The 24009-nt window shown below is 41.9% G+C and overlaps 1 protein-coding gene across 5 annotated transcripts in view; it reads right to left on the bottom strand.

Annotated features, from left to right (window-relative positions):
- Positions 1 to 24009, bottom strand: part of kctd16b (potassium channel tetramerization domain containing 16b) — a 140805-nt gene that overhangs the window by 71111 nt on the left and 45685 nt on the right. For 2 of the 5 annotated variants that reach the window (XM_029848139.1, XM_011611073.2), the window contains one exon: positions 9683 to 14071. The exons of 2 other annotated variants lie outside the window; for them this stretch is intronic. In XM_029848139.1, the coding sequence (XP_029703999.1) occupies positions 13620 to 14071 (452 nt within the window). In that variant the 3' untranslated portion in view covers positions 9683 to 13619. Of the gene's footprint in view, positions 1 to 9682; positions 14072 to 24009 lie in introns of those variants that run through there. One more of the 5 variants, XR_003890941.1, reaches the window with a different exon arrangement.

Genomic DNA, 24009 nt, shown 5'->3' with positions numbered 1-24009 from the left:
AATGCAATTTTACCCATTTTGCATGAAAACTGCTGATTTTCAAGACTGTTTTCTGAAAGATTTGACAAGACACGGCTTCTCACCCTCTTGGACTGGGATCAATAACCTTCACCTTTCAACTTTGTGTTGTTGCTCCCCACATCTAGATTTCAAGTCTAAATATATGAACAGCATTCTGAGATATGTGTCCAAGAACTGATGATACCATCGTTGGCTTTGGACAGCCAGCCCAAGGGGGTATGGTTTCAAATATATCCTAATTTATGAACAATATGATCATCCCCAAAAGACCAAAGGTTAGGGAAGCAGTTCCTTCAGTTCAATAGGACCACAAACCTCAATGTGTGTAAATATAATGTAGATTTGGTCTTGTTGATGTCACAAGCAGAACAGTAGCTTCATACAGGTAAATCAGTAACAGTTTGGACAAAAAGGATGTTGCATAACTTCTTCCCTTCCCTCTTTTGCCAGGACAGCCTTCAGCAGGAACTTCTTTTTTTTTTTTTTTTTTTTTTTTTTTATAAAGGTCCTTGTTTATTCTTTACTGTGGTTTCATACATAAGGAGCATAAATAGACACAACACAATAAGTGGTTATCCTGTTGGGATGACTATCAAGCAAACCAGTTTTCATTTAGTTTCCAAGTGATTTTTAGCTCACAGATAACTTACCAAATGAAAATAGACACTTTATGTGAATCTTTTGCTTGCGTCAACACAGACACATCGTTTAGTTGGTCCAGAATGTAGTGTCTGAGAGCTGTGTCTTTGGGATGCAGCTGGTCTGACCTTTTGTTGATAACTTGAGCTTGTCTGCTACAGATCTCCTCAGATGGGCGAAAACTCCACTGCCACTTCATTTCCAGGGTACAGCTCTGACCTGTTTTTTTTTTTTACTTGATCTGGGCCACTGCAGAGAAACTGCCTCACACTGGCAGGATCCAAATACATCTTTGATTCACTGACTGAGCAGGATTCTGGAAAGATCCTCTTGTGCAGAACTTTGATCAGCTAGGAGTAAATATTCCACTCCTGGGGCAGGTGACCCTAAACCTTATCTGATGGACACCTCCATCAACTGGCCTCGATGGGCCTTTATAAAGCTGATGAGCATTAATAACAGCTATCTAAAAACCCACTCCCATATGATGGGCATCCAGCCCTTTCCTATTACATAGCTGAGGTAGTTTCGAATACCATCAAACCAGTAAGAACCAACGATGCCTTTTTAGATGAGAGTAGAAACATCTTCCAGTTGCTTTCAACAGCCCAGTTGAGCCTTTGCTAAACCTTCTTGCTTTGATTCACTGGGTTTTCCTGCAATGTGTTGAAGTCAATAAATGATTTCAGGCTCCCAAATAAGTCTCAATTTGCTGTTCCCACATCAATCAATCAATCAATCAAACTTTATACAGCATCTGTTATCAAAATTGTCTCTAGGCACTTTACAGAATCCCGGGGCCTCATCGTACAGCTAAGGCGGTGATACGTATAGAAGGATATAGAGAGAGGGGGAGAGAAGCAGAAAAACTACACAAGAAATAACATCACTGACCTACTGGGTGAGGACGAGACGAGAGGAGAAGGGAGGAGAGTGGAGGAGAGGAAACTGTGAATGGGTGACCTGGCCTGTCAGATGATCATGTTTCTGGACCCCGGCAGCCTCGGCCTATAGCAGCATAACTAAGATGTTAACCTAATGATTAGACGACCCCCTAAGTATGATAATTTGTCTGTCTATAATAGTAACTGGAACTACAGAATTAGTAACAATAAGCTTTTTCAAAGAGGTAGGTTTTAAGCATAATCTTAAAAGTAGAGATGGAGTCAGCCTCCCGTAACTGGACAGGGAGCTGGTTTCATAGCGGGGGCCTGGTAGCTAAATGCTCGGCCCCCCATTCCACTCCTAGAAACTCTGGGAACCACAAGTTCAACATCTAGTCTCTCTGTGAGGAATCTAGGAGTAACTTTTGACCAAAACCTCTCCTTCAACTCACACATTGAAACAGTCTCTAGAAGTGCCTTTTTTCACTTGATGAACATCACAAAGATCAGGAAACTACTGACGCGGCATGATGCTGAAAAATTAGCTTATGCATTTGTTACTTCCAGGCTGGACTATTGTAATTCTTTATTATCAGGGTGTCCAAACAACTCTTTAAGAAGCCTCCAGGTGATCCAAACTGCTGCAGCCAGAGTTCTGACAGGTATTGACAAAAGAGATCACATAACTCTTGTACTGGCGTCTCTTCATTGGCTGCCTGTTAAATTTAGAATCATTTTTAAAAACCCTTCTTTTGACCTACAAGGTCCTCAGAGGCCTAGCTCCATCCTACCTGGAGGAGCTAGTGACACCTTACCAGCCCAATAGACTGCTCTGCTCTCAGAATGCTGGTCTACCTGTGGTTCCCAGAGTCTCTAGGAGTAGAATGGGGGGCCGAGCATTTAGCTACCAGGGTCCCCTGCTATGAAACCAGCTCCCTGTCCAGGTACGGGAGGCTGACTCCATCTCTACTTTTAAGATCAGACTTAAAACCTACCTCTTTGAAAATGCTTATTGTTACTAATTCTGCAGTTCCAGTTACTATCATAGACAGACAAATTATCATACTTAGGGGGTCGTCTAATCATTAGGTTAACATCTTAGCTATGCTGTTACAGGCCAAGGCTGCCGGGGTCCAGAAACATGATCACCTGACAGGCCTCTGTCACCCCACTGGGTCATGGTTTCCTCTCCTCTCCTCTCCTCTCCTCCTCATCAAGTAGACTTGTTATGCTGATTCTTGTGTAGTTTTTCTGCTTCCCCCCCACACTTCTGTATTCATTTATAGGTATTGCCGCCTTCGGAGCTGCATGATGACCTCCCGCCCCGCTGACCCACTCAGCTGGCGGCTTGCATAAATAGTGTATTTTTGTATGTGTGCCTCTCCTCTCCTCTCCCCTTCCCTCTTCTCTCCTCTCCTCTCCATTCTCTCATGTACCTGTCCTCCCCCTTCTCTCTCTCTCTCTACCCAGCCGGCCATCAGCAGGAGGGTCCCCCTACATGAGCCTGGTCCTGCTCAAGGTTTCTTCCCGTTAAAGGGGAGTTTTTTCTTGCCACTGTTGCTTGTTTGGGGTTAGGCCTTGGGATTCTGGAAAGCGCCTTGAAACAATTTTGATTGTAAAAGACGCTATATAATTAAAGATTGATTTGATTTGAATCAGCAAGGCAATATCCAAGTTCCTGTGACAATCTGTAAAACAAGAACAGTGCAAGTGTCTGTACAGGGAAAATGAAAACACATTTGTGTTTCTGCCAATACACACTCGGGTCATCACGCAGCCAGATGGCTGGTGATGGCGCTGTCTTGATTCGTCTATCTGGGGCAGCTAAAATAGATAATTACACTCCACGGTGCCAAAAACAGGCTGCAATGCATCAGCAGAAGTAGCTGAGCACTGCCGCCTCATATAAGCTCCCAACTGAATGAAGCGGCAGCCTGAATGGGGACAACAACCTCTTTTTAGTATCTTACTGGCAATAACTGAATGTTACGTAAATACATTTGTGCAAATGACGCCAAGCTAGTTGAGGCAGATGAAGTGGCACAAATTCTGGTCCCATCACGTACTCCCCTCCATGCATTAGGACAGACTAGTTTATCCCCCATTTTACCTTATAATGCTCCTCACCAGCATGTCTGTCATGTCTCAGCAGATCAAGGATTGAAGACAATGAGACAGAACCTGACACCAGACCCACTTCAGTGATGCTAAATCATTGATGCTCTACCGGTGGTTCTTCTAATTGTCAGTTGTGTCTGCTCGCAAAATAGCAAATTGTAAGATTTTCATTTTTTAGGGTTTTGTGGTTAAACAAGATGAAATATATTGCTTGCTACATATAACACTGGTGGTCAGTCAAAAAGATGCTTTTTGGATTTGTGACTTCCTCACACATTCTGCTTGACCATCAAAGGGACTCATAAAATATCCTTATTTTATCGTGACTAAGTGTTGATCTGGTCTGCAGCTGAAAAGCCTAGCTCTTTTAGAGACTTCAAAATATTTTTGTAGAACAGAGACTGGATTAAAAAAATGAAAATATTGACTTGCATTTTAGCTAATTGTTGGTCAAGGTTCATTTATACTGCATGCTCATCAATAAGTTATTGTAATAAATAGTAAAAGCTGGCATTAATGGATGAAAGCAGTCTTCACTCAGCAGCATACGACACTATAATGTACAGTACATACTGTATCTCAAATCTTCTATCTTCTGCCTTTGGTATGAACATTTGGGAGAGAAGTCATCAGAAATGAAAGGCTGGAGGTGACTGACAGCAAGTTAAACCTCCTCAGGAACAATCTTCAAAAGAAACATGTGCAAAAAACATGGTCCCATCTATCTGGTGCAGCACACGCTGAAGCTGATTTTTACGTGAAGCAATGTTCTTCTGAGATCTTCCTTTTCTTCCCAACTGCATCAATGCCAATTTATGGCCACTGCAAAGCCGAATCAAACAGTAGGGTATTTTTCAAATCTCCCTGGAAACAACAAATAACAAATGGCCCCCTCTCTTCGGTCCAATGTGTGGGCTGTGCATCCCTGCCTGACAGCCCAACACAAAATGAAAAGAGCTGCAAGTCAAAGGGCATGCTGCCTTTCCCCCACGGGTGACTATTCAGAGCTTGGACCACCAATGACCTGTTAACCAGAAAATGAATAATAAGTGAACCAGGGTAACAAACTCACAGAAGCTGATTGAACTGATTCTTCTTCCTGCTTCAGGCTCTTCTGGCCCAAACAGTTGTTGTCATCAGTGTGTGATGCTGTAATTCCTTTTATCATTCAGCTCCCAACACAACCTGAGTGGATCCTAAATGCAGCCTTAGACATCTTAGATTTGTCAGACTATTGAACACTTTGGTGTTGGTGGGGCTTTTCCTTTCCTTTCCTTTCCTTTCCTTTCCTTTCCACTACCAGCTAAATGGACTAAACTGTCTCATGTAAACATCTGGAACCTTCAAGTGAATCAGGGAAAAGCTTCTGCATTTGGTAGCTCAAACAGGTGATGAAGCTCATGACAAAATAACATGATAGAATCAATTTTGGCCATGCAAGCACAAAGTGTAATAGTTATTTAACCATAAATTGTTTGGTTTATGCATAATGACACTTTTTAATTATAGTGGCTTAATTGATTTCTTTCCTCCAAAATCAGCAGTGTGCAGGAGGTGCTAGTGCCAGTCAGGAGCTTGGTGAGCCAGAATCCTGGAAGAAAACCTTAAAAACCAACAGTGGGACATGAGACGTGATGATGTCGCGATGTGACATGATGTGTCAGGACAGACACACTCTTGTGTTTGATGCTCCCCCAAGCTGTGCATTTCTTTCACACATCCCTGGAAGGTCTTTTCTATTTCAAAGGCTTTGGAGATATTGGTACCACATGAGGACTTTGATATGTTGACAGTTCAGCAGATAATTATGTGCTGTAATGCTCAATTGTAAAACTTAATTAGTTTTTCATATTCAGGATCCAAATGGACAAAAGCAGCCATATGCTAGTCAATTAAAACAAGATGGTCGAGGTGGAGGTCACAATAAAGAACCATAGGTGGGTGTACTAAATGTGTAAATATTTATCTAATCAGCAGCAAGCGTTCTCCTGATTCCTGACACCAAACTTATTGGTGATATCTCAGTCCTTCTCTTTTATTGATATTTATGGTATGGTGCTGCCTGGGTTTGGTGGGGGGGCTGTGATAGCTCTCTCTCCACAGCAGCCCTTGAACTCTTAGCTGCTGTGCACAAAGCAATAATGTCACCTGCTGCCAAACGCCACACACTGTGATGTTTATCTTTCCGCTCTCTGTTCCATACTATGGCAACATCTGTGTCATTTAGCCATTTCTATCTCAACTAGCTCATCTCCATCCATCTCTCTAGCTCCTCCCCTGTATCTCTCTATATTTTCTTTAAGGCACTTTCAGTCCTTAAAATCTTCTTTAATTGTGAAAAAAAGGTGGGAAAAGCCAAAGACAATATCCAAAAATGTAAGCGTGAAACCTTTATGGAAGACTGGATCAACACACAGAGAGCAGGCGGCTGCGGTGTTTCTACTGTACAAATCAGACGGAAGGCAAAAGCAATCGCCACCGTAATGAAAATAGAAGATTTTAGAGGTGGGCCATCATGGAATTTTAGATTGTTCATTGTTTGAGTAAAAAAGCATAAACAACGTAATTTGTGTGTAGTTGACGCAAACGTATATTTCAAGGTATCTGCATTACAGACACCTTTTAGAAAAAAAAAAACATTTACCGCTACAATATATTTGTTTATGTTGCTAAGAAGATTAAATTAAAAGAAAAGTTAAAAACTCGTAACGTGCTAAAATTTGGATTTAAGGTCTCTGTATAAACATACAAGTGAAAAGAGTGGCTGTTGTTTCTTACCTGTCTGTTTGTCACTCGTCAGTGACTCGTCTCTTATGGTAATAAAAACATACCGGTACTGAATGTTTTCGATCTAATTTTTCATATTACTACGTGGGATACCTGCGGCTTAAAATCCGCTTGTACAAGTACAAAATTGATTTTCTTTCTAAAATGAGATTATGCGGCTTTTAATCAGGTGCGCGCTGTAGTCCAGAAAATTACAGTAGGCTGTTGAGGACACACACAGCTAAAACTTATCAGCATGCATCTAAAAGTAAACCCCAAAAGAGGTATGAGCAGAAATGAGCAGGAAATTTTTCCTCATTTCTATTCAAACTTTACAATTCTTTATTCATTCAGATTTTTCTTAATTTGTTTTAATCTGCTGTAAATTGGACATTCAGAGCTTCTCTAAAGAAAATATATACCAGTAGTGTTAATACATCACAAATGACATTGAGTACTCCTAAATAAACACTCCAAATTCTGATATGACAAATATTTATGTAGAGCTATGGGGATAGTGTTATTGACAAAAATATATACATATATCGATGGTGTAAAGCATATTAAATAAAGGATTATTACTCATGTGACTATAGTTTTATTTATGTCATGTATCAGCAGCCCGCAGCCGCTCTCATGTGTCATAATATGCATGAATAAAGAAAAGCTCTTATCAAAATATTGGCCCTATCCATCCAGACTTCAATCACAATCTTTTTCACAGGCAAACAATGACAAACAGAGGTTTTCAGTCCTTTTCCACTAAATACAATCCACTTTGGAAAAAGTTCCAATTAGTTGCTGCTAACTTGCTAACAATGCTAATATAGACAAATATGAGGTTAAAAATAAAAACCAAATGGATGCCATGTCTAAATGAAAAGTCACATTTGCTCCACACATTCTCCTTTATTTGCTGCCTGTATTAGCTCAGTTTGTGGATAGCTAACTTGTTTACTTTTTATTGATCTGTGATGTGAAAAGTGAACCTTGAAAGTTTCTAATCTCATTAGCCGCATGGTTCCAGCATAGCCAAACTTGCTAATTAGTTGGATTCTCTTCCTTATTTGTGTATTTAGACAAGAAGAGGGGTCCATTTAAAATATAACTGTACCTCTATTAGCTTTGCAGGTGCAAACCCAAAGATTTAAATTAGGGAAAAATCATCAGTTCTTGGATTCACAACAAAGCCTGTTGTCTTGCACATCTCTTCAGTAGCCTCAGCCGCTTTTGGCTCGTCTCAACTCCCAGACAAGGAAGAGACTGCATTAAATGTCTTCTCGCTAATGTCATTGGTGTGATTGTGGATGGAGCTAAAGCTGGATCAGCCATTGTGTGAAAGCTTGTACCATTCTTTGCTACATAATGCCTGCTCGTGCAGCCTCTATATGCTGAGAAAGTCATCCTGGCCTGTGGCAACTCTGGCGACACACATGGCCACTCACTTTCATCAGTAAGGCAGCAAAACACATCATGTGGCTTGAGCTCTTGTCTCTGAGATGGATGCTGACAGCTTATATGGACTACCTCCCTGCACCTCATATTGTCCCCTCCTTGTTCTCAGTATTTCATTTAATCTTCTGCACCTGTTTTCTCCTCAGATTCTTCTCTGACTCTTCCGCTTCTCTTTTCACCTCCTCCTGGTCCGTCTGTGCCTCCTTCTATCCATCCGGCCCTGCAGTCAATCTATCTTTTCTACCCTTTGTCTTCTCATCCCTCGATTACCTCAGTCTAACTGCAATTGCATCTTTTCCCACTTTCCGTTCCTCCTTAATAACTTTACTTTCTTTTTGGCTGCTCTTCATTGCCTCTCCTCTCCACATCAATTTGCACCTTGTCTTTATCACCCCCCCTTACTCCAGCCAACTTAAAGAGGCACATATAGCCACCGTAGGCTGATTTTGAGCAGATAACTCATCCGACTGATGCTATTTTAAGCTGTACTCTCCCCTTCTATCCAGAGCTGGCTGCCACAAAGAGGGACATGAAAGATGTATTCTTCCATCAGCAGCAGCCTTTGTCATTATGATTGTGACTTTGAAATTAGTATAATTAAGTCTGTTGTCAAGGGACAAGCCAGGCTGACAGAAATAGCACAGGGATAGCAGATTACTCTCCATATGCTACCCCTGAATGGATAATTTAATCATCTTGATGTCTTGTCAGAGGGCTTAGAGAAGATAGAAGACAAATATTTCTATTTTCAGTCTGTGGATTGCAAGATTCCCTCTCCATTTACATCTGTGTGATCACTATGTCTCGGTGAACACATCCATTGGATATTATCTGCATGATTAGTGAAATTGCCCATAATGTTTCTTCATGAGGACTGGGATGAAAAAATCGTGAGCACAGGCAGATTCTCAGGGAAGGAAAGAACACTGCTGGAATAATAGTCGCTCTGTTTTGGAGGCAGCTTAGACACCTGATGGCAGCACCATAGGTTGAAATGGGGACCAAACTGTTATTTCCAGTGTTTTTCAGCCACAGTTTTACAGAGGATATAGAAATGGAAGTATGTCATTGGGCCTGCTTATGCGACCATAAAAACCTGATTATTGTCCCTTTTCTGGAGTTATCAGATCATTTCAGTAATGTCAGCCAGCATCATGTTCTATGATTTATCAGATTACCACACCCTGATTTCTTCCCGGTAGTAGGTCGTCTTCGTGCATTGACACCTTTAAGTCTGTGGCAAAAAAACTGGAACTGCAATCACATTTATTGTGGAGCATGGTACCAGGTAGGGTGCCAGGTAGGGTGACAGATCAAAGAGCTACCAAGGCAAGCGATGAGTGTTACACTATAAGGCTATAATCTGTTGATTGTGTTGATGCTTCAAGCCTGATCTGACCTGGTTTGGTGATGGGGAGCATTGAAGCAATGAAGCCTTTTAGGGTAAATTACCTCAGACATTTGGAATTCAAGCGTCCATAGCAGCAGCTTGGTGGCTAGACTGGTGGTAGATCGGTCGAGAGGCAGGGCTACAGACTAATTATTTGGTAATAATCAGCATCATGTCAGCATCTCCTGTGCACAAGCTGGATGATGGGGTATAAACTGCTTGGTTTGGGGGCCATCACTACTTCTCCCAGTGAGTTATGGGAGGGCACTAAATAGGGTACACACATCCTCACTGCAGGTGCTGCTGTGTTGGACAAGATGAGATGTTTTAAATAAGAAGAAAGTTCAAACCAGGATGTGTTGATGTGACGTTTGGACCCAAAATAAAAGCCGCGGATGAACTTTTACTGTACAGAATGCCATGTTTATTGGTTGCCATACACTGTTAAAAGGACTATATGCTTCTGTAGCTAAAGACTCTGAGTTGGATACAGTCTCTAGAGGAAGTAACATGTGCACCACAGGGCAATTCTCGCCACAAATGTTGGGCAAGCCATCAGAAAGATTCTGGCAGTTTGGGCTCAGGACACTTTGCTGCATTGAGTCATTCGATAAAGGTTAGGGTTAGGGTTAACCCAAAGTTTGTGTGAATGTGCTGGTGAGAATTACCCTGTTCTGCACAGTTGACCTTGTATCTGATAATAAGGACTGTGGAGGAACAGCAGACACTATCAACATGTTTGTGCTTGTTCTTTTTTTCTATTTTCTGTTTAACACCAGTTTTCAACATTTTTTTCACACCAACAGACTAAGATAAATCTGTTATAAATTTTATATACCAACATGCTCACGATATTTTTTTGTGTGTGAACAACATTGATAGGAACAGTTACACTTTCCTTCAGGATGGCACATTCCAGATCTTTGCCGGTGGTGTTGGAAAAAAAGTGTTATTTTTGTTATTTTGCCTCTTTCTGAAGTGCTTTTGCAGGCCACAGGCAAAACATCTGTAAACAAAACTCACAGCCAGACACACTGGGACAATGTGAAGTGACAAACTTAGAATCAGTTCACAGTTTTTGCTCTTTTTCACATGTCACAATTGACCTAAAAACAGATTTATCACAACAATTGTAGCTGAAAAAAGTGAATGCGGTGTGTTCTGTGAAAACTGTTCAGCATGTTCTACAATCATACATTTTAAAATCACCCACATGTGTTTTAAATACTTGTTAGTGTTTATTGTTTAACTTTTTACATTGTGCAAAAAATAATTCCAGAAGGCCACCAGGTGTCTTGGTTTAGTTTCACACTGAGCAGAATATTGTACCAGAAGTTGCTCAGATTTCTGTGATGTTTTTTTCCCTCATTGGATGATGTAAAAATATCTAATTTCAGGATTCAGTAAATTTGATAAATATCCCTGTGGGCACTACGGGTACTGCGGGTGAAATAAAAACAATATTTACCACATAAATGAAAAGATCTGTGCAACAGTCTTCTCTTGACAAGCTTTTCACATGGCACTATCTGGATCAGATAACATATAAACAATCACAAAGGAAATATTGAAGCATCTGGATGCTTTACCTCCAAAAGTGAACCAAATAGAAAGTCTTAATCCAGTCTTAAACTACAGGAAAAGAAGCATCTATTCTATCACAAACATGCATGTTTGCATTGTGGGTTGCAGGAAGCTGCTATACTGAGACAACAGGCAGCATTTAGGACAAGGATTTATGTTGTGTTTGGACTTAAAGAAGCTAAAATTCTGAGAGGTGTTTACATTTCTATGTGCTAATTTCGTCATGTATCTGTAGCAACATTGGATTGCAAATGCGGCCTCTTGCACATCCGCTTTGACATTTTTTGCTCTAAGAGGACTGAGTAATTAGGCTGGATAAAAATGAGCAGCCTAATGTAAAATTTTCTTCTGTTGGCTAACAACAGGGTTCTGTATCAACGGTAAAGGCAAACTTCAAAACCAGGTGTGACAATCATATTTAACTTTGTTGTGGTTGCTTCTTCAAAGGTTAAATGGTAATCCCTCCCAATTGCAGTTTCATAATTGTCATCATGGCTTTGGCACATTGACAACATGTGTGATGCCGTCGAACAAATGCGGCGATGCTATGGAAAAGCTGCAGCTCAGTGTCTCTTGTAAACAAATAAATATATATCACATCGTATCTTATTTCCCTTAATCTGGATGAACTAAATAATAAAACGTGTGTGTGTGTGTGCTCTGCATCCGCACTTGTCTACTGCAGAATAAAACACAGCAAAGTGGCCACGATTCATACATTTATATGTTCTATACAGATCCTATAATACATTATTCTTTTTAGATATGATTAATGGGCTTTATTTATATTTGACAGAGTGGATTCAAGTGCAATTTAATATATGCCTTTAAAACAACAATATGCCTTTAAAATGATAATGATGTACAAAAATAAATAACATTCACTGTTGGGACAGGAGAAAAGTAAATTTTAGGCCAGTTTTCAGTGCCTGGAGCTCTAAATATGTCTTCTTCGATCCCAGTTGCTCTTCTCTCACTGCAGCTTTGGGCAGCGTGACTTGAAAATCTTTTAGATAAAAAAAATAAATTGGATAAGGGATGTTCTAACCTGTTTTTTAACTGAAAATGACAGTAAAAACATGTTTAATTGTGGTTAACTCTGCATATTCTGCTCTAATTTGTGCATTGAATTCAAGTGAACACTTGTTCTTTGTTAAAACTGGCTCTTCTTGGCTTTCATCAGCATTAAACTGTAATGAGAATTTCTTCTGTGGAAAATACTTTCTGCACTGTTTTCTCGTCATTTTGCCAAGAGGGTTGCGTAGGACACATCCAAAAAAGTCAGGTAATTATTTAGAGCCTCTTAACCCAAACCTTTTCAGTAATACATGCATTTTTACCTACAAGTCCATGATCAGCTTTTGATGGTATTCTTTATGCTTAAAGCTTGAAATAAATTTGTCTTCAGTTGAGAATAATAAAGAAAAAACTTCTTTTACTGGCAAAGTGTTTGGTGATTGAACCTTCTTTCAAAGATTCATTTCTTTTGTAGTTCTGCCAGTGTACAGTCTGCTCTGCATGATATTGAACTCTATTTCTAGATATTTGCTATTGTTTCTTCTCAAATATAGAATTTTAATAATACTATCTAGATAATAGTTATTATTGGCAACATTTGGAGCAGCTTTGGATCTAATGTGAGCCTGTTTTCCTTCTGATTTTCTGTAATCATTTTAATTTTCCCTGAAACAATAAACAGCTCTGCATGTGGCTGTAATCCCCTAACGCTAACTTCCGAGTCTGGAATAAAAAACAATGGACTGATGGAGTAGAGGGATAAAACTCTTCATCTGCTGCCCTCACTGTTTCTGTAATGACATGTTAAAAAACCCTGCATTTATTTGAGACAGAGGGTCTCTGAACAATGGCTCATTTTACCAAATACACCAAAACTCTCAGAACCCAGAAGCCTTAATGACAAATAAAATCTATCACCATCATCACCAAACACTTTCATCCAGAAGTTTTCATGAGACATTTGAAAGATTTGGTCATCCTGCACTGTTTTCTACTTTTGCCAAAAAACTGATTGTCAAACTGATTGTAATTTAACCTTATTGCAAATCAGAGTGCTCTTAGTTATAAGCTTTCCTTCATATTGTTTCAATTTGTTTTAAATCTTTTATGGAAAAACTAAATAAACCAAAATTGCACCCTCATGTCCTCCAAGGTTGCCTAAAACATTTGTAATCAGGGTAATCTACAGTTAGCTCTGCTTCCACTCCAGAAGCTCCAGGACTGAATTTATAGGGGAAACTTGAATTGTTTATAGGTGCTGATCCATGCTTTTCCAGGTACCTCCGGCCACACGTGAACATATTCTCTTACAAAGGTGTATGCTTTAGTGTTTTTTTTTTTTGTTCTTTTGTATTTTGTACACAAAATTGACAGCACGTGCAGTCCAGTAACCCCCGGTGTAGCCTTTAGCCACCCTTAGAGGATGCTTTTCCACCTGGAATGGTCCTCAAGGATAAATTATTAAATCTCTGATGCATTCAGAAGTACACATACCTACATACAGTACATACAGTAGGCCGATACTTCACACACGCTCACATGTGCACACGCAAGGCAAGAGTCTTTCTTTTTCTTACTAGCTTCCCTGCAGGACGTTGACCTGCTAGTAAGAAAAAGAAAGACTCTCTCTAGCTGTTACGGCTTTCCTCTGGAAAGTTGATTTAAAGGAGATTACCATCTTGACTGTTGCAAAAATGGATAAAAAAATGTGTAAACTGATGCTGGACCTCTGGGTTCTACTTGTCTCAGAGGCGGTACTTCCTTAGCAGGTCCGCCTGCCACATGTACTTCCTCTCCGGGAACCTCTCAGGAATCTTGATCTTGCGGAAATCTTCGATGCACTTCTCCAGCTCCTCCTCCACCGTCAGCTTCTCCTTCACTGGCCGCTTCTTGCAGCTGGTGTCACGAGAGCTAGCTGTGAGCGTGCGCAGCAGGTCACTCTTCCGCCGGTGCTCGGACTGCTGGAGCATGGCGATGGGGCCCTTCTTTTGCGGCCTGTCCAGGGTCTGGACGTGGGTGTGTGGGTGCGACTGGCGGCTGACCGGCCCACAGATGATGGTGCCCTGTGGGGAGCCAGCTTCTGACTGACTCTCAGAGCTGGAGGTGGAGAGGTCATTGAAGGAGGTGCCGCTCTCCCCGTCACCTTTGTGGTTTTTGCAGCAGCAGTCACACGGAGAGGACCAGCGCGATGGACCACCTGAAAGAAGACAAACCCAGAGATGGATGTGAGGGAAGTGGTTTGGCTGGATCCTTTCACACTTTAAGTCTCTTTTTCACTGAAAAAAAGACAGAGCAAAAGAGAAGTATAATGAGAAAACCAGATAAGAAATGCCAATAAGAGGTGGAGACAGAGGAATTAGCTAATTCCACCAAACGATCGAAAGCCTTTAGGCATTACTGGGTTCCTTGCAGTCTAATCATAAAATCCTACTAGTATGTGTGGCAGCCCCACATTGTTCAGACGCTCTACATGGGTGCATGCAGACAGATGGATGAACTCAAATCTGAAAGGACTCCTGGCATCATTACCAAGCCACCATTGGAGTCCAAAACCATTTAAAAATAATTCATTTCAATCCTAACCCAATTGAACACTGATTGGGATGTCCAAATCAAATGTGCACGGATTCAGGCATATGCACTTTCTTACATCTGAATTTATTTTGGGTGTACAAACTTCTGGATGTGCGCATAGACCAGAAATTAGATTGCCAAATTGGGGCAGCAGTGAGAACAAGCGTTTTCTATCTATGACAGTTGGCTAAGGTGAACTTCATCCTCTCACAGCACGGGGCAGCAGTAATCCAAGCCTTTAAGACTTCCTCATTCAGTGCTCATTTCTACAAGCCACCTTTTTACCCAGGCTCTTAAGGAGGTTAGGGCTTTGATCCTGCTTTAAAATTTGTTTAATGTACTTTTTATTTGTTTTTATGTACTTTTATACTTGTGATACACAAGTGAATATGATACACAGCAGTTTTAAAGCACTTTCGAAATAGTTATTGTCTGGGACATCTTCCAAGATTAAAATTTCAAATGTTTTCCATTAAAGTCAAGAACGGCTATGAGGTAGTCCTTAGATTACTTTAAAGGGAACTGAAATGCTTTGCTATTGCTAAGATTTTAACAATTTCAAGAGGTTTATTAAGATCCCCGTAAATAACCTTATAGCCCCCAAAGTTCCTCCAAAGGTGGGAAAAGGTCAGTGTTGGTGGGGAACATTGGTAAAAGTCCTGTGTACAGTTGAGTGTTTTGTTGTGTGTCATCACTGGTTAAATGTCACCTCCATCTCCTGTTCAATGCTTCGTTGCTGGGAACTGAAGTGGTTCCAGTCTGTAGCTGCTGTTCTCTTTCATTACAACAGAGCTATTTTAACAGAACCTTGAGAGAAGTGGAATATTTCTGTGGTCGTGGTTCCACAGTGGTCACAAAGCAGAAATGTCTGCGCTGGCCATTCAGTGGGCAGAAAACAGCAACTCGATACCGCATCCCTCATACAGGAAGTGTCCATTTATTTTTCATGCTTTATCTTCTGAATTTTTAAACAGGTGTCTGTTTGTGATGGACTCACTTCTGCAGTGAGAAGTGCGATTAAACCTCAGGGGTAAGCACACATGAAACACCGACCCTTGATTTAGAGCTCCGCGCCTGACCAGCAGCGATTCAGCTGCTTCTTTTCATCTGCATCTGTGCAATTCTCCTTAAACGACACGATATATATTGCTTCTTAAAATAAATGGCCCTCTGCTGTTACCTGCTTAATTCTCCTGGTTATGTTTCACAATTCCACTGCATATGTCATGAAAGGAATATAGGTGTTAAAATGTCTGCTCCCAAGCACTTCAAATGATGGCCAGATCAGCAAAAAAAGAAAACATCAACAAGCTAAATAGGGGTGATGGAGGGAAATGCAAAGAGCCAGTAACATATCCAGTGTTCCCCACTACTAGGCTGACAGTGACAGACAATGGATTTACAGATGTAAATCAGAGAGAAATGGGTTGTTCCGTGTCCACACACATTCAGATTTATTTCTAGACATTGGGCATTTTCCCAAATCAGATATTTAAAGAATGCTTGAGCCTTTTTTAAACGATGCCCAGCTGGCTTGGACCCAAATTAGCCTAAAACCTGAAGCATTGTCACAAATAAATAATTGCTGGTTAGAGTTGCTACCCAATTCATTGAACCTGAACCTTGCTGAAATAAAGTGTGAAACCAAGTTTCTCACCTAAAAAATAATTCACTGGAATTAATTTCTGACTGAGTGGGTGGAGTGTTATTATGGTTTCACTTAATAACTGTAACTAATAACACTAACATATATATTTAAAAAAAATCTCTTCCTCGCCCTCCTGGGCGGTGCCTCCTTCCTTCAGACTCGGGTCCTCTACCAGAGGCCTGGGAGTCTGAGGGTTCTGCACAGGATCTTAGCTGTTCCTAGTACTGTGCTCTTCTGGACGGAGATCTGTGATGTAGTTCCTGGTATCTGTTGGAGCCATCTACTCAGGTTGGGAGTTACTGCCCCTAGTGTCCCAATCACTACTGGGACCACTGTTGCCTTCATGCCCCACATTCTCTCCATCGCCTCCTTCAGCCCTTGGTACTTCTCCAGCTTTTCATGTTCCTTCTTCCTGATCCAAAATGTCATTGTAGCAACTCAAAATGATTCTCAGTAGTTTGTGTGGCCTCCACGTGCTTGTATGCATGCCTGACAATGCCGGGGCATGCTCCTAATGAGACGACGAATGGTGTCCTGGGGGATCTCCTCCCAGATCTGGACCAGGGCATCACTGAGCTCCTGGACAGTCTGAGGATCAACCTGGCGGTGCCGGATGGACCTAAACACAATGTCCCAGAGGTGTTCTATTGGGTCAGGTGAACGTGGGGGGCCAGTCAATGGTATCATTTTCTTTCATCCTCCAGGAACTGCCTGCATACTCTAGCCACATGAAGTCGGGCATTGTCGTGGACCAGGAGGAACCCAGGTCTCACTGCACCAATGTAGGTTCTGACAATGGGTCCGAGGATTTAATCCCGATACCTAATAGCAGTCAGGATGCCATTATCTAACCTGTAGAGGTCTGTGCGTCCTTCCAGGGATATGCCTCCCCAGACCATCACTGGCCCACCACCAAACCGGTTATGCTGAATGATGTTGCAGGCAGCATAATGGTCTCCACGGCATCTCCAGACCCTTTCACGTCTGTTGCATGTGCTCAGGTTGAACCTGCTCTCATCAGTGAAAAGCACAGGGCGCCAATGGCGTAGTTGCCAATTCTAGTGGTCTATGGCAAATGCCAATCGAGCTCTACGGTGCCAGGCAGTGACCACAGGGCCCATTACAAGACGTAGGGCCCTCAGGCCACCATATGGACTGAAATATGCATTTTACTAGCAAAGTGAAGACATTTTGGCTGATGCTCACAATTTTAAAGGCCTGTTTTAAGGTTAAAATGTGGTTTTATGGTTGCAGTTAGAATTGGGTTTAGGTCAGAATCATGGTTAGGTACCATGGTTGAGAGGTATTGATAGCATTTGTTCCAAGGTGCAAATCAGCCCTTGTTACTGCCCCTGAAATCTTTCCACTAGTCCATCATTCTGAGGGTGCAGGAGGGTGGTGTGAGTCTTGTGCATACCCAGACATCCAAACATAGAGGCAGACAAGGTTGGTGTACATGGTCTCTGGTCTGGCAGGGTGTACACCTCTGGCCACTGTCTGAAGTACTTGATGGCTGAGAGAAAATATCCTTACCTTTTTCGGACCGAAGTAGAGACCTGTGTGCTGCATCTAAAGACATGGCCCTCAGTATGGTCATTTCACCCCTTTCCCATTTGGGTGCTCCTCACTGCGATCCTGACAGCAGACAGGCTTTCATCATGACAGTTCCTTCTGGCCATACACCACAGCAATCTCACAGGCTGCCTGTAAGGTCCAAGGCAGCATGTGAACATACACTGTCTGTGTCAGATGTTCTATAGCACTGGCCAACATTCGCAGTGGCTAACCCCCGATTTCTGCCTTCATTGCTCTGTTCATTTTGCACAAGCTTTGGCTATAATCACTGTCCAAAATGCCGCTGTAGTGCCCTCGCTAAAGCCTCATAATCACAGCTGTCAAAGCCAGCTGCAGTACCTTAGTTTCCACTGACCTGCTACCTGGGCCAGGAGTAGACCCTGTGCCAGAAAGGCCTCCCAGGTAAACCTACTGAAGTATTTAGCAGTCTTCACTGCCTGCTCTTCTGCTCCGGTGCTGAGGTGAAAAATTCCACTCACTCTGCCACACCCATCTGATCAGCCTTCATCATTTTCACCTGGTGCACCCTCTTCGTCCTATTTAAGCCACTGCTGTATATTTATTCCTTGCCAGATTGTTATTGCTTCATTCCTTGGCTTTTCAGCACTTTGTTTGACTGGATTTACAGGCTTTGACCCTGCCTGCCTTGGACTCCTCTTCCCTGCACAGCAGCAGTGAGTTGCATGTAATTTCTCTTCCTGGGAGGCTCCCTTTCCCCTTCTCTCTTTCTTTCTTTCTGGTAAAGTTGACAACCTTCTGTCCCCGTTCAAGAGTTTTTGCATTGTCTTTGTTTGGACTTTGCCCTCCTGTGATCTTGTGGTGTTTTTTGCATGCCACAGAGGTTCGTGATTCCTTCTGTGCTGTTACCCAAAATAATTTAATAAAGCCGTTTATTGAAACTGCCCTGGAACTGCTGTGTTACAAGTGGGTCCCACCACACCCCTGAGACAACAACTGGATTCTGGGTGCCAACATGGTTGCTTACATAGTTGGTGCAGCGTAAAGTGGTGCAGTGCCCTGATGAAGGGGTCAAGCCGGCCTCATTAGCCATTGTCACTGCAATGACTCTCTGCTAATTCTGCAGTACGTAGCTGTGTGTAGCTGTCGTGAACTCCCTGGCCATATCTTCTGACCTCACACACACACACACACACACACACACACACACACACACACACACACACACACACACACACACACACACACACACACACCTCTCCTCCTTGTCAACTATGACTCCCTGCTATCCTCAGCCACCAGACTAACTTGGAAACAGGGCTAAGACTGGTGTGACATTCTCCAAGGAATGACAAAAACATAACAGTTGGAAAAATCTCTTTTATTGCCAAGGTGAGAAAATATGATGCAAAATAATAACTTGCACACACATGTGTCATTACATCTTTTTTTCATATGGAAATTCAAACACACTTCCTTCTTTTATACACTATACTGGGTTTTGCTCCAATCACCTGAGGTTCAGGTACTGAGACAATGCCCCCACGTTATTCCACCAACCACCAGCCCTCTTGATATGACCTGCAGACCTGTCAGATCATCTAACTTACAATATCTATGAAAGTCATCACAAATGTAGAAGCACCGTACAAGGGTGTTTGTTTGAGTGTTTATAAGCATGTCTTGGTGTGTGACAGATATCTGCAGGAGTCTTTGGACCAACACATTAGCTGCTGGGCAGAGAAAAGAAATTTAATGTCATGCAGGTGGGGTTCCTGTTGCTGTCACCAGGTGTCGGACTGTCAGCACCGCCTCTAGCAAACATCACACACACACTTGCTTACTGCGTGTGTTGTCTTGCATGTTACAGGATGCAACGTCTACAGCAGGAGTGCATTGCATGTAATTTCTCTTCCTGGGAGGCTCCCTTTCCCTTTCTCGTTCTTTCTCACACAACACAAAAAAATCACAATGAGAAAATCTAATTTTCTACCACAGTCATCTGTCTATCACCTGGCATTTGACTAATGTTAATATATTATTAATTTCCCAAAACAGGACAGCAAGTACAGTCAGCCGGAGTTACACATTCTGATTAATTATGTCCACACCTGCGTATGAGCAAAGGCCCATATCAAATTCTACTCTGCAACGCAACAATCCACTTCTCAGTTCATTCATCTCGAGTACACTAGAAACATCTTTGAGAATTCAGATGTCCAAAGCTGCATTTGAGTTCTCAGCTGGGGTGAAACAACCTTAAATCTCCATTTATTTCCATTTGAGATCAAACATCAAGACTAAATTTGGGCAAAATTAAAGAGACCAGATCAAAGCAGCACATTGAAAAGAATTTTTGCCGCTTGATGTCACCCCTTTTGTGTCTAATATTTAAGGACGAGTCCAGATAGACACCATGTTGGGCTCATTGTGTTCAGTTACTGTGGGAAAGAAGCTATTATTATATTTAGTGAGCAGTAGCATTGGGCAGTCACACAAAGATCAAAGACATGAGAATCATATGCATGCTTTATTTTGGGGGTAAAGAGTTTCTCCTCTCATGTGTTCTCTTGCTCCCTGAATAGTTCCATCATTGTCTTCCTGCTAATGCCTGTATCGATGGGTTGGCGCCCCAGTGGAAGAGTATGGACGATTGCCCTCTGATTGATTTTTGTCATACAACCTTTCAGCACTGGGAGATAAATGATGTTGGCTCAACAAAAACAAATAAATGTCTTCTGTCTCACTGTCAGTGTTCCATTTGGGTCCACCCTTAACTCCCCTGTCTGCATCTCTTCTATGCTTCCTTTACCTCTCATATCTGTTTGCCGCTTCCACCCACTTTGACCTTCCCTGCACAAGCCCAATCCAGAGCAGAGAAAAAAAGCAGATGTTCTCTTTATTTTTTTCTGCAGGCCACGGAAATGACCAAGAATCTGTTGATTTCAAGTATAAAACTAGTTCAGGTTTTACCTCACAGTTTGACAGTATTTTTATAAAATAAAATGTTATATTAATTTTGACATTCTTTTGACAAGTCTAATATGAATATTACCCTCATGCTACTGTCAAATGTACGCTCACATTTTTCTCCATAAAAACTCAAAATCTCCAAATGCGTTACTAGAAACACATTCTTCACCTGCAGAGTAATTCTGGCAGCAGACATGCGTTTTAGAAAAAGCTGTTTATCTGGCCTTCCCACCATGCTAATATTCTCACTCCACACACAGCGTTTAATAGAGTTTTATTATTCGCATTGGGCCAGATTCACGAAGCGTTCTTACGAACAAATTTGTTCTTAAGTCCCACTTACGAACAGTTGACGAAGATTGTGGCATTCACCAATTTCTTCTTATCCTGGATTTATTCGTAGGTAAGAACAAATCCTACGAACACTCAGGAGTACTCTTGCGCACATTTCAGTGCCGACATGTTGGCATGGTTGTGTTTTCTTCTCTTGTGCAGTTCAATAAAATTCAATATTACAATGATAATTCTGTCATTTATTTATTTATTTGTTTATTTCCTATTTTTGGTGATTTACGGAGAATTTTAAAATTACGTAAATGTGCCAATGACTTAACATTAATCAACCAAATTGGAAACCATGCCAAAACTGTCTTTTTATTTGATTTTATCTTGATTTATTTTATTAGGGGATCGAGGATATGCCCTGGTTGTTGACACCACTGACCAACCCTCAGACTCCACAGGAGTTTTATTCAATCAGATGCATGCGCGCAGTCGCTCCACCATTGAACGCACCATCGGCATGTTAAAGGGGCGCTGGATGTGTTTGGACACAGAGCCACAACCCCGTGAGGATGTGCGTCCTGACGCAATGATGGGGCCAGACTGCAGGCACGCGGTTCACGTTCGAGCGCGATTAATTGCCCGTTTGTGAATAAAATGCATTATTGTCACAATCCGAGCACAGCTTTTACACGTTTATTTTTTTTTTACATTCTTCTTTTTTTACATTCTCGTTGATTTCTTTAAGCGTGTTGGCTATAGTCATCCGGGTTGAGGCAATTTTATCAAGCGTGTTAGCCATCCTTTCTTGATTGTTCAACACGGCGTCAGAAATCAGGCGTGGAGAGGCAAGCTTTGGGCATTTCGCTGCTTTTTGCTCCGTCTACAGGGTCCTGCTGCAGTTCCTTTTATGGGCATTAGTGGGCGGTGACTTATGCTAATCGTATGTTAATTAGACTCACCTGGCACGCGCTTTCAACTTACGAACAGATGGCATTCATCAATCTAAGAACACAGCTGCGAACAATTCTGGGGCTTACGAACGCGTTGATGAATCCGACGTAGGGTTTTCTTAAAAAACTTCTTAAGGACAACTTAAGAAAGAATCTAAGAAGATTCGTAAGAACATATTGGTGAATCGGGCCCATTGTTCTGTTTTAACATAAAATAACAAACCTTTGCCATCGTGGATGTGGGTGAGTCTGACTTATCGTCACATATCACAGTTCAGGTGGTGTATTAATGCCTTTGATTTTCCCCTTTTTGCTCCGTTTCACTGATGATCAATGCTTTTGTTGGATTGTTGGCTTAGAACTGAATCATACAGGAATTCTATATAATAATCCTGGACAAAGAGAGATTACGGCTCAGTCTACCTGAACAAAAACAAGGTGACAGACAGAAAGAGTGTGTTACCCCTTTGGGCTTTGGCGCTGTAGAAAATCAATCACCAAAAGGGGAAAATGAAACGCTGGCTGTGTTTGATGAGATTTTCCTGGCTATACGAGTCCATTTTCTGCTTCAGTGTTAATACCAAAATGGAGTTTGTTTTAGCTCAGAACCTTATTGACATGCTCCTGGATCAGTAAATAGTTCATTAAGTTATTTATTTAGTGGGAAAATAACTGAGATTGTTATATTATTTAACATATTGAGTTCATCATTTAGCTGGCTCCTTTAGCACAAGACCTCTTTCACCTTCCATCTGTCTGGAATGTACTTGTAGAAGAAACTCTGTTGGACACATTGATTAGCTGTCCCTGACCTTGGGAATGAGCCATGAACAAGGCTGTCAGATCAAAAATCACAAAATGCATCCCTATGCAGGTTGTCCTGGCAGTCCTGCACATTTGTAAGGCTAGTGTTGGAAAACAAAGCTGATTTCTGTCACGAACCAGATGAGAACCCAAATGCGACACAGGAGTTTGGCTGAACACCGCTTTATTGTCAGACACAGACAACAGACAGGATTCACCGGGGAGCGAGCAGAATAGAATAGTCGGGGACAGGCAAGGTCGAGATCGGGCAGAAGGCAGACGGGGTTTACCGGGGAGCAGGCAAAACAGAATGGTCAGGAACAGGCAAGGTCGGAACCGGGCAGGCAGGCAAACAGGAATACGCTGGAAAGTCATCGTAACACGAATAACGATCTGGCCGGGAGCAGGTGTGCCTCCGGGGATTAAGAATGGGGCTCATTAATGTCCAGATGCACAACAGGTGTGCAGGGCGAAGTGACTCACGGGCATGATTGCCTGCAGCTGTGACAGATTTCTGTCATTCTTTCATTCCCCCTTTTCCCCCCTCCTCCTCCCTGTCTTGATGCAGCATAATTAAAGCCCTCAAAGGGATATAAAATTATTTGTGTGACTGCTTGCAATTTGAAACACCTGCTTCTGTGGTGGCCTTATTTCAGGGCTGTGCTGAGGCTGGTGTTGCACTATCAAAGCGAGAATGCCTCTCGCAGGTGTTGCATCTTTCCTTCAGAGTGACACTATGTGGTGTCAGGAGTTTCCATTTCCAGTAGCACTTTCTTCTCCCCATCCATCAGTTTTAATATCTATTGATTGTCTCTCACTCTCCATCCCACAGTTGCCAACTCCTATACATTTTGACATGTTTTATGTTCACAGGTATGCAAGATTGACACCACGCAAACACCCACCAAAAATTCAGTGTTTTCTTCATCAAGCCCAGAATAATATGTGATCCAGACCAATCACCTTTTCAGAGAAGCAGAGTCAAGGCCACCACCATGAAACTTTCCTCTTGAACACCAGTCATGCTGATTATTAATCAAGCCTCTTTCTGCAAATGCTCAAAAGTTCTGGCACTGGCCTCCTCTTGCTATTAATTAATAATACTTGTAATCAATTTAAAACTGCCATGGCCAGACTGGCCTGTAAAACATTCCTCCTGCTGCAAATGAATGATCATCTCAGCGACCCTGTCTCTTGCAGCACACAGAGAATGAGGGGCCATCAGTGCTCATACTGCTCCTGTTTCAGTTGCTCCTGATCACTCATTTCCTCCTAATTAAACCTGTTTATGCTGATGCACTTTAGACACAAAGGATGGTTGGGAAAAAAGTATTTCAGAGTTACTTTCCTGTTACTCCAGTAATGTGA

Source organism: Takifugu rubripes, chromosome 15 (assembly GCF_901000725.2).
Source record: "Takifugu rubripes chromosome 15, fTakRub1.2, whole genome shotgun sequence".
Taxonomy (NCBI): domain Eukaryota; kingdom Metazoa; phylum Chordata; class Actinopteri; order Tetraodontiformes; family Tetraodontidae; genus Takifugu; species Takifugu rubripes.
Note: the sequence above shows the minus strand (reverse complement) of the source record. Positions and strands in the feature narration are given on the sequence as shown.